This window comes from Rutilus rutilus (genome assembly GCF_951802725.1).
Source record: "Rutilus rutilus genome assembly, chromosome: 11".
Lineage (NCBI taxonomy): Eukaryota > Metazoa > Chordata > Actinopteri > Cypriniformes > Leuciscidae > Rutilus > Rutilus rutilus.
This window is the reverse complement of record NC_140216.1, coordinates 15,455,698-15,467,985: the sequence shown is the minus strand read 5'-3', so window position 1 is coordinate 15,467,985 and position 12,288 is coordinate 15,455,698. Positions and strand designations below refer to the sequence as shown.

The window sequence follows — 12,288 nt, the reverse complement described above, 5'->3', positions numbered from 1 at the left end:
AACAACTGAATATAACAGTATAAAGACACAGCCTTTATTATTTATAAATGTATTTTACACATAGATTAATGTCACATATTTTCATAAAAGAGATAGTTTACCCAAAAATGAAAATTCTGAGCATTCCTTAAACGCCACACTCACTCTGTGTGCTGTCATAAGGAATACCCAAATGACTTCCTCTCTTAAATCTGCCTTTGTGCGTTATGTGACATTATGACACAATTACGAAGATACAGACAAGTCCAATCAAATTCCAACTCAGATGTTAAAAGAAGTCTTAATTTAGTTCTAAATTTCAAGCTGAAAGCACATAATAGATACAATGTGCTTTATGAGAGACAACTTTATTTGTCATTTAGCAGATATGTTTTTCGGTGCGCTAATTGCTGGGACTCTCCCCCTGGTGCATCCTGGGGAATAGGGCCTTACCCAAGGGCACAGAATTGACAGGCGGTTCCCAGTAATTCATTTCATTAGTGGCCCTACCTGACACTAAACCAGCAACATTAAAATTACCAGATCAGACCAGACATAACAAGCTCAATCCCAGCATAGACGAAGAAGTTGTATGCATTGAAAATCTCTGCGAACAGTAGTACTGCGAACTGTAGTCAACACTTGCAAAATTGTATGCGCTATAATGCTAGATGCTTAGTGAACAAGAAATGAGTAATCTGATCAAATAAATAACTTGTGTATATATATATATATATATACACACACACAAGTTATCCCTTTAATTACAAACTGAATGTAATGTTTTCAGGCACTTAAATGCATGTTAATTGAAATTAAATAAAAATGTATCATAGTTATTTATGTTAAATGTTAAACTTTAAAGTGTTTTTGATCCACTTAAGTAGATAGTACATTATATATAATATGAAGTACTTCATATATAATTAAATAATTACTTTTATTGTTTTTGAAATATGGTTAAAGTGTACTGATGAATGTACTGACAAGCATTTATGGTAAACTAAAATATCCTGTAATGTAACTTCTATTGAAACTTGAAAAGGTTGCAATTTAGTACATTTAAAACATATTAACTTTAAATGTAATATCGAATAACACACTTCAGTTAAAATTCTAATCTCTTATATAAAGCTCTTTACATGTGTTTTAGTATGTTAGTCAAGACATCGAAATAAGTGTACTCCTTCAAAACATGACAAAAGATTAATAAAACAAAATTATTTAATATGTACTTACCGGTAAGTAAAACATTTTTATTTTGACATTACTACAAAGTGTACTTAAGTCATGAAAGTGTGCTCTCATTAAGTACAATTAAGTGGCTTTTTTAATTAAATTAATAAACTATTATCTGCAAGAGCAGTTTATATATATATATATATATATATATATATATATATATATATATATATATATATATATATATTCTTTTAAGATTTGAAGTACACACTATACAAGAACATTCAAAACAATTACGCAACTATACTTCCAAACTCTCTCGACAGGTACAGCCAAAATCTGGCATGCCAGAATGGTCAAACAAGCAAACAAAGTTTTGAAGGGCCACTTGTTTACATTTAAGTCAACCTATAAATAGCTTAGAGATGACTCTGCACATAAACTGGAACACAAGAAAGAATTTTAACATTTATAAATGAAGCACCTCACCTTTAAATCCTGTTTGAAACGCCTGTCAATATGAACATTTCTAAACTTAAATGCACGAACATCTGTATTCAACAAGGTATGAGATTTTTTCCACCATCAGAGGTTTATCAGACCACTTCACTGTTCCATTCTCTAGCTGAGGAGGACAAACCCACCAGACACCTCTTAAAGGAGAGAGTGTGTGTGAGACTTAAGTACTACTATCAAAACAGACACACAGAGACGAAGATACAGACTATAACATGTTGCAGTGGGTCTGCACTTACTTGATTAATACTTAACCAGTACTTGACTGACTTTGCAAAAACTCTCTAATCTTCATAAGAAGCCTCATTTTTCCATAGATCATCACTCTTAGCACTTAATACTCAGGAGTGAGTGCACAAGATATGAACGTATCTGCTAAAAAGCACAGTGTCACCTCAGATGACCGCCTGTGCTGTGCTCTTTTAGCATGCCCTGCCAAAGTACATTTCAAAATCAGTCACTGATATTGGGGATGTGCAACACTACATTCAAAAACAGCTAGACGAAGCAGACAGAATCAAACAGATTGAACTTTGAGTTGTCAACTATTTTTAACTTTTATTCCCGAATAAACTTGGGCACGACATGTATGTAGACTGTACGATGATGACACGTATTGACTCGTAGGCTACGACGCACATGTAAGGGATAATGTACATCCAGCCGGTTGTTCTCTCAGAATAAACCCCCTTAAAGGGATACTCCACTTAAAAATGAAAATTCTGTCATCATATACTCACCCTCATGTTGTTTCAATCCTTTATGAATTTCTTTCTTCTGCTGAACAGAAAGGAAGATATTTAGAAGAATATCAGTAACCAGACAGTGTCTGGTCTCATTGACTTCCATAGTATATTTTTTTCCTACTATGGAAGTCAATGAGACCAGAAACTGTCTGGTTACTGACATTCTTCTAAATATCTTCCTTTCTGTTCAGCAGAAGAAAGAAATTCATACAGGTTTGAAACAACATGAGGGTGAGTATATGATGACAGAATTTTCATTTTAAAGTGGAGTATCCCTTTAAGGCTGATGAGGACCCTGACGCGAAGCCCGCTTATTACACGCCTACTTGCCACAAGTAAATAATTAGACACGAAATATTGACCTGAGTTGAAATATTTTATTAAGTCTTTAAATGCAAAGCTTCCACGGAGAGAGCAGTTGCTAGGGCGGCAAGTTCAAACTAGACGGACATTTAAGAGATAACCGATCAGAATCAAGTATTCCACAGAGCCGTGTAATAAAGAAGAATAAAACATCATCAGCATGCGCTAGTGGTAAACAAATAGAGCAAGATGAATTGCACTTTGGCAATTGTGGTTTTTATGTGTGCTGAAAAATAGAGGAGAATATGGACGCGGTCATGGCTAGGGAAAAGAGGCCAATTTGGCATGGCGATTTTTGCAAATGGAGCTTCAGGTAAGTAGTCATAAGTTGTAGCGCCATGTTGCATTGATCAATAAGCCATTTCATGTTGCATTTTTATTGGCTAGTCAGTAGACGAGGATGTAGGAGCAAACACACAGTGAGATGATCATGCTAAACTTCTGACACTGTCAGAAAATTATTGCATGCTATCTTTGGTCGCAAGACCGTGACAACGGGCGTCTTTGAACCTCTCTCACTGTACCAGGTATACCACCATTTAGGAGCCACAACCACAGAAATTGCCACAATTGGTCATCAACATCTTAAAATTTTGAAGTAATAAACTATTTTCTATCAAGTTTTTGACCCTCTTTCGAACACTCCATTTTGATAGGCGTTCTGCATTCAAGACTTGGAAGTAAATGCCCACTGCTATGATTGGGTAACAGTTAACTTCATCTGAATGGTACGCAACTTTCTGTGTGAACACAAAAAAAAAATCATGGACATGATTCGAAAAGGTTAAATGGTCCTGAAAAAAATTAGTCACACTTGTATTGTTCAAGGTCAATTGTTTGACCGCATTGGAAATAAACAGGAGATGAATTTTATCAATTTGAAACTTTTGTTACTGCGCACAAACAAATCCTTATTGAAAGCTAATTTTTTTTAGATATCAACCTCAAATTTGGAACACCACTATATTTCATATAGAAATTGAAAATTGTATATTTTTGTGCATTTTTTATGACAATAAATGCAAAATTTTATATGTTTTATATTATAAAATATGATATAAAAAAATATATATTTTAATATTTTTTAAACTTTTTTCACTTCAGCAAAAATCTGCCAAGTGTCGTCTTTAAAAAGAGATCAATCTTAAGTCTGCACCAAAGCATTCAAGATTTATGACAGTTTAAATAGGAAATTTCATTAGGCCTATGCTCAAAAAATGAATAAATGTATTATAACTACTGCATACATATAATTTATACTGTAAAATCCCATAAAAAAAAAAGAATATGCAGTAAAATAAAGTGAACAAACGTCTTACTGGCACGATCTGACTGGAACTTCGTTAAAAGTTCACGTGTTATTAATGTTAGGATGTTAGGATCACAAGGATGGCAATGCAAAAACCCCCCAAAAATTTTTTCACAATTTGTGATCCTTCACGTCTTGTAATCCTCAGATGCATCTCTAACATTGTGTTGCTGGAGTAATCTATCCTGTGTTTGCGTCTATCTCGTATTTACTACTACATGACAGTGAGGCAATGATGTAGAAGTAAGCGTTGATGGCGTTCTGTAGAGGCGGTCTTTCGTCGCACTCCGATGTGATAATGTGACAAAATCCGAAACAAGTCGTTCTCAATTTATGGTCCATTTGAATTTAAATGCTATACAACTACCATACATTTAAATTGTATTTTTGGAGTACCATACAAACAAAAAGACACAAATAACTGCTCACTGGACTCATATGCCCCTGGCAAAACTAGAAAGCTATTCTTAATTGTTTTTTTTCTTGGATTTTAAATCCATGATACTTAATTACACATGTGTGAGAAAGACATTGGTGAACTACACAGACTACTAATTAATAAGACAGCGATCAGATTAAGCCACAGTATCCAACCCAGATCAGAGAGACTGACATCTGACCGTGTGACTGTGAGATCTCCAGTGGCACAGGCTTCAAAACTGTGTCAGTTAAACAAGTTCATGTCAGGTGCCAATACAGCCATAGAAAGAGATGGAGCTCATTTAAAGTGAAGAACTTTACATTCTCTCTAACTGGTAGAATAAAACAAATATTCATATAATGTTTTACAACATGAATGATTCCTAGGTTTGATTCTCAAACTCGGTCCTGGAGGGCCACTGTCCTGCACAGTTTAGTTCCAACCCTGATCAAACACACCTAGCTGTGAGTTTCTAGTGATCCTGAAGACATTGATTAACTTGCTCAGGTGTATTTGATCAGGGTTGGAGCTAAACTGTGCAGGACAGTGGCCCTCCAGGACCGAGTTTGAGAAACCCTGGATTAGAGAGATGTACATTTACATTTCTTTGATTACATCTTTTAAAATCCTAACTCAGATTATAAGCAACATGCAGTATTCGTGATTTTTTGTTGTTGTTGTTTGTTTAAGCATCATTAATAAGAGAGCAATCACACACTAAATACAGTACATAGCAGTTAGTTATGTAGAATAACTGGATGGTTAAAATCGTCACCTTGGAATTCTAAGGTTCTATTTGAGTCATTCACATATTCTTATTCTGTGAGAACTTATTTACATTATGTGAATGTGATGGTTTTTTTTTTTTAAGTTGTGTACATTTTGGGACTTTTTATTTAGAAAACAAAAAGGTTCTATCAACAAAGTCAAATGGAATGCAAAAAACTTTGAAGCTCAATATCTCAAAACCGCTCAGAATGCAGATAGAACCTTTTAATTCCAAGATGTGTCCAAAGCGCTTCTTGCTCTACTGTTTTCACTCCTCATGCTTTGTTACTTCCCTGTGGTTGAGTCAGGCAGTAAAAGCATTGATTTTTTTAAGCTATCAATGTCCTATTATACCTTCAACACAACAACAGTGTTAACGGATCATTTGGAGTTAAGGCATATCTGTTTCTATTTTAATCTATTTTAAAATGTAATTTATTACTGCTGAATTTTCAGCATTATTACTCCAGTCTTCAGTGTCACATGATCCTTCAGAAATAAGTCTGATATGCTGAAACATTTTTTATTATCAATGTTGAAAACAGTTGTGCTGCTTAACACTTTTGTGGAAACCGTGTGATGAATTTTTTTTTGGGGGGGGGGGATTCTTTGATAAATAGAAACTTCAAATGAACAACATTTATTTGAAATAAAAAAATAGATTTTTTACAAAATCTTTTAACATTATAAATGTCGTTACTGTCACTATTTATCAAAATATCGTTAAAAAAAAGATCGCTTTTTTTTTTTTTTTTTTGCTTTTTAAAAAAAAGGAACCATTTCAGCCATAATCCAGACATGCTGACATTATGCATTTAACGATTATGCATTATGCATTTACCATTTAATGATCAATGATAGCCTATGGCTTATCAGAAACTGGCTTATCTGACCTGCCACCACAAAAGTGTGATATACACTAGAGGCATCAAAACATGCCACTATCCCAACAATTCACTCTGTAAGTGTGAGAGTTGAGAGTGCAATCAAGCACATCTTGAAATAAGAGCTTGAGACAATTAACTATTTTTTTATATGTTTTAAATTATATATATATATATATATATATATATATATATATATTAAATCAGGTGATAATACAGGTGAGTTACACCAGCTTCAATTAGTTAGTTCATAACAGAATAGTCTCAGTTTTCCATTGACAAGCAGGCACATGGCAGAGGCGTACTGCAGCTGGAGCTCACGCTGTTTGGCACCGATGGTGGTCAGGTGGTCTACAAACAGACCTGAGCGGGTACACTGGCACAGAATTAGAAGTTCACTGGGTTCACTCCAGCCTTGGAACTTAGAGCCAAGTGGGCCACTCCAGTAAATAATGTCTACTCTCTCTTTCTAAAAAGAGAGCCGACTGCCTTTAAGAGCAAAGTTTAATGGGAAGAATTAGAACCAGACAGCAAGAGAAATAAAGATAAACAGATAAACTGTTAGATAAACAGATGCTTAATTATGGGATAGTTGAAATAAATAGATTAAATTCTTCCCAGTGCCTTGGGGCCTTGAGCAATATACTTATAGCTGAATTGTAGATAAAACCATCAGTTTACTTTGTCTAGTAAAGCAAAGTCCAGTGTGTAGCAGTGCTTATACAGAAATAGCAGATGACTGTAACATAGCGTAATCCAGGGTATGAGCAATTGATGATCATGTCAAATCTTTGTACAGACGCTCGGATGCTCTTGATTCCATTGAAGTACAAGGCGCTCTTTTGGATCATTCTCAAACCATGCTGGTAAACATGATCATCAGGTTTCATACAAACTTGTGGAGCTCATGCAGCTCAAGTGCATGAATTAAAACAAAAGAGGGGGGACAAATTATATACCAAGAAATGTACCAATTCATGCCAATTTTTCTCTTGTAGTTTTCACTCAAATTTATTTATATACTGTATATAACATAGATTATATATATATATATATATATATATATATATAATCTATGTTATATACAGTATCTAAAGTATAAAATTCATTTAAGGAAATTGGAAATTAACAAATAAAAATATTTTAAGATTCTGCACTATTCTGCATTAATTAAGATTCCGCACTCCAAAATATCAGATTCTAATACTCCCACTGAATCACTCAATGTTTTCAAATATGTGTACAGTACACTATAACAATTAAACAAGGATTACACCAATGCAGAAGTAGAGGAATTTTTGCATGTTACACTGCAGGACGCCACTGTCACTGCTTGACATCATGTCAACTCCCTGTCCCTACCAACTACCAGCAAACAGGTGCACCCCTGCGATTAATCCAGCATGTCAAGCAAACACAAGCAGAGAGAGAAAGACTTTCTGCCAGCACACACCGCTCCATACATGCATCGACTCAGGAGAAAACACATCCGCACTGCGAGCGCGAGTGGACAGCGTCGTGGTGCTGAAAACACCGCGCGGAGCTTCCACGGCAACCGCAATCGCGCAAATAAACTTGCGCTAGGTTTCGCGTTAATGTTTAACGTCTGACCTATTCGACAGCACGCATTAAAAAGTGTAGTAATCTCTGGTAAACGGCAGCTGATGGGATTTTTAGCGAAGATGGCGCCCACAGCTAACCCAACCCACCAGAGCCTCACAGAATGACCATAACTGAGACAAAATACTACATGCACACACGGCGCGAGCCACGAAAACCTCCGAGGCGCGTGACATTGACCTCTCTGATGGTTAACCCGGGCATTTTGTCCGGGCCCCTCTCAACAATAGCCTAATATTGACAGTCTACGTAAGCAGACGTATTACATTTCAGGAGACAGTCATGCTGAAAATAACAGGGAGGGTTTTAAAGAGACAAATGCAGCCATCATCCACAAGCCTGTGACTGCAGCACTGTGAGCCAGACACTCTTTTAAATACAGGTTCCCTCAGTAATGCCATAGCAGAACCGTTTTTGGTTCCCTAAAGAAGCTTTTAGTCAAGAGTTCTGAAAATAACCATTTTTTAATGTGAAGAACAGTTTAATAATCCAAAGAACCTTCTTCCACTATAAAGAACCTTTTGTGTAATGGATGTTAAAAGGTTTTCCATTGAACCATTTGCCAATAAAGAAGAATTACTTTTAAGAGTGCAGAGCCCTCAAACCCTCTCTATTAAGGGTGCTGAACACAATCAGCTGGCTTACTTCAGCATGGACTGCTCTTTCTCCTCCTCTTTCTTCTGTCGGTCCATGACCGAGAGGATGATCTTCCTCTCCTCCTCGGTGAGGTGGCTCAGATCCGGCATGTCCGGCGGAGCAGGAGCCGCAGGGGATGCGGCCGGGGCCCCCCGAGCTGACATTTTCAGGTGTAGCTGCTGCTGAAAGAGCAATGAATGAGCATTAAATACATCTGCAGAGAATCCATGCAGCCTACACATGTGCTCTTGTTCTAGACTTATGGGATACATAACTGTATAGATCTCGCTCATAAAAATAACAGTGATGCCAAAGAATAACCATTTTTGGTACCCCCAAAGAATCTTTCAGTGAACAGTTCTTATAAAAACACACATATATATATATATATATATATATATATATATATATATATATATATATATATATATATATATATTGTATTTGTTTTTTATTTTATTATATATTTTTTAGAGTGTATAGTAGTCTAAATGCCATTATGTCCTGATCCTGAAGGCGGTATGTTTTATGACAACACATTATCTCTCATCTTGATACCATCAGATTCATCACACACAGCCGGTGTACATTGTAGATGTAGTACATTTAGAAAATGATTAACGATAAACAATATAACCCCGTGACAGCATGGGGAACGCGTGTAGTAGGCTACGGTTCACAATGTAGCTTGTCACGCTGGCTCATAAAAACAAGCATCTTCTGAGAATAAGGTGTAAAACCCTGGGGGCTTCTCGAGTTACATGCCGGTTTCCGGAAGCCGAGGGCATCCCAAGCATGCCTGTCGAATGTGTTTGGAGAGAAAACGAGTGCTTGCCTTTTATTTCGCAATCATGGTGAATGCAGTCTAACCCATGGCTGCTGCTGCGAATGGAGAGCTCTCGCGCATCGTCCAATGGCGGGGCGCGCGATCCCTTATTGCGGTTATCGGCGTCCTCGCTCGCAACCTTCCCCACGATTCCCTCCTGGTTGCTGCTGCTAACTCCAAGAGATTTCTTGAATGCACAAAAATGGATGCGGTTGGGGAAACGGTCTGATAGGAGAGCGAGGCGGAGCGACGGTCTTACGTAGGATGAAGATCAGATGGTCCAGTCTCGCGGGCGGGGGCAGCGGAAGTGCGCGCGCCCGGACACATTCATACATTCATTGACAGGAGGCGCGAGAGGAGTTGGAGCTGTGATGTAGGCTATGGTGATAAGTCTCAGATAGTAATGGATTAAATGTCTATTAGTTTAAATTCCGTTTTTTTTCCCTCAGACCTCTCTTAGAAGCATAAAGCATGTTAGTATACTTACTTAACTGCATCAAATTAAAGTCAAACCAAATTCTGGGAAGACCATTACGAAACTGAAATACATAGGCCTAACCCAAAACAAAAATTTTATTGAGTGGCAGATTATAATCATACCATATTAAATGAAATGCCAAAATAATTATATTTGAACTCTTGTTAAAATTGGACCTCAGTTTACAATTAGTAGTACCTTATTAGTAGAACAAATAATCAAATAAAAAATCATGAAAATTGAAAATTCAGCTTTTCCATTACAGGAATAAATTACATTTTAAAATATTTACAATATAAAACAGTTATTTTAAAACTGTATTAATATTTATTTTCGCTGTATTTTGTATATAAAATAAATAAATAAATAAATAAATGCAGCCTTGGTGAGCATAAGAGACTTCTTTCTAAAACATTAAAAAATCTTACTGACCCCAAACTTTTAAATGGTATAGTTTCATACAATTTAAACAATATTAGCTCACTGACTTGATAAAATAAGAAATAATGTAATTATATTATACAATGCAAGTTTCATGACTGACACTGGTCAAGCTATTTGGTGACTTGTCTGTGCCATTTATTTCTTCACCACTAGATAGTATTGTAGTCAAGACCACCTAAACCGAGACTAAGACAAGATCAAGACCAATGTGTGTTGAGACCAAGACTAGACCAAGACTTTGAGGGGTTGAGACCAAGACAAGACCAAGACCAGTGTGTGTTGAGACCAAGACTAGACCAAGACTTTGAGGGTCTGAGACCAAGACAAGACCAAGGCCAGTGTGTGTTGAGACCAAGACTAGACCAAGACTTTGAGGGGTTGAGACCAAGACAAGACCAAGACCAGTGTGTGTTGAGACCAAGACTAGACCAAGACTTTGAGGGTCTGAGACCAAGACAAGACCAATACCAGCATTTTTTGAGACCAAGACAAGACCAAGACTTTGAGGGGCTGAGACCAAGACAAGACCAAGACCAGTGTGTGTTGAGACCAAGACTAGACCAAGAATTTGAGGGGTTGAGACCAAGACAAGACCAAAACTTTGAGGGGTTGAGACCAAGACAAGACCAAGACTTTGAGGGTTGAGACCAAGACAAGACCAAGAATTTGAGGGGTTGAGACCAAGACAAGACCAAAACTTTGAGGGGTTGAGACCAAGACAAGACCAAGACTTTGAGGGTTGAGACCAAGACAAGACCAAGACTTTGAGGGTTGAGACCAAGACAAGACCAAGACTTTGAGGGTTGAGACCAAGACCAAGACTTTGAGGGGTTGAGACCAAGACAAGACCAAGACTTTGAGGGGTTGAGACCAAGACAAGACCAAGACTTTGAGGGGTTGAGACCAAGGCCAAGACATTGAGGGGTTGAGACCAAGGCAAGACCAAAACTTTGAGGGGTTGAGACCAAGACAAGACCAAGACTTTGAGGGGTTGAGACCAAGGCAAGGTGAGACTGAGTCAAGACCAAGACCAAAATTAAATGCATATTTTCAATTATACTCATATTTGTGAAAACAGCTCTTTTGCTTTTGTAATATTGCTTAATGGTTATAATATAAAAATCTATATCTCATGCAAGTACTTTTTTGCAATCACATCTTGAATTTTGTGGGCATTTGTACTACCTTTGGTGACATTTTTGACAATCCCTTGTTGATTTCTGACCCAGCACATCAATTAGAAATAAGTTATTGATTCCATTTGAAGCAGTAAGTTTTACATCCAATCACATTAATGATGTTAACAAATAAACTCTCATTGGCAATTTAGTGATATCCCCGCAGTTGTGTTCTTGACCAGTCTTGAAATAAAATCCTGAGTCCTCTTAACCCTTAAATGCATGAATGTTTCACCAATCATTATTACATATTCAGGTATTTAGCGACCCGGATCTATATCTAACATGTCATGGATGGATCTATACCCGTCGCAATAACATAATACTCTCCTGATATTAGAGGGAAAATGACAGAAGAATAAAATAAAGCATATTTTGTTACCTTTTGGAGCTTGGAAGGTTTCAGTTTGAGCAGATGTTTTATACCATCATCACTGTCCTCGTCAGAGTCCTTTTCCCATTACATTCAGCATCTGGCTCGAGATCTCAAACATATTCTCAAAACTATCATTTTTAACATCTTCAAAATCAATATTTTTATCGCTGACAACTTCTGCACCAGATCCACCATCAAGTGACAGTGACACTAATGTTTGATTGCGTTCAGTACTTGCTCTGCAGTAAATCTCTGAGCCAGTTTTGCTGATGATAGTTTCTATTCTTTTGTTTTCAGCCTGCGGTAACTGAGTGAAATGTCACTTCATCATTGTGTATCAGACATTGCCACCTTGTGAAATAAAGGTGAATTACACTTATTCAGTCATCAAAGATACAATTATTGTTGTGCAGTTAAAATATACTTGCACTGTTACACACCAGGGGTTGTTAGTGACCCTATACAATTTTTACAAAAAATGTATGGGAAAACAGGCATTCTTTTATGATTTTTTTTAATTATTATTGTTATATTGTTTATAATGAATTGATTGAGGAATACT

At 36.7% G+C, this 12,288-nt stretch overlaps 1 protein-coding gene across 1 annotated transcript in view; it reads right to left on the bottom strand.

The window, feature by feature from the left end:
* Positions 1-9,448, bottom strand: part of rims2b (regulating synaptic membrane exocytosis 2b) — a 158,548-nt gene extending 149,100 nt beyond the window's left edge. The window contains exons 1-2 of the mRNA XM_084423300.1: positions 9,260-9,448; positions 8,434-8,603 (exon numbers count right to left, since the gene is read on the bottom strand). Of these exons, the coding sequence (XP_084279426.1) occupies positions 8,434-8,588 (155 nt within the window). The 5' untranslated portion in view covers positions 8,589-8,603; positions 9,260-9,448. The remainder of the gene's footprint in view (positions 1-8,433; positions 8,604-9,259) is intronic.
* Positions 9,449-12,288: the final 2,840 nt, after the last annotated feature.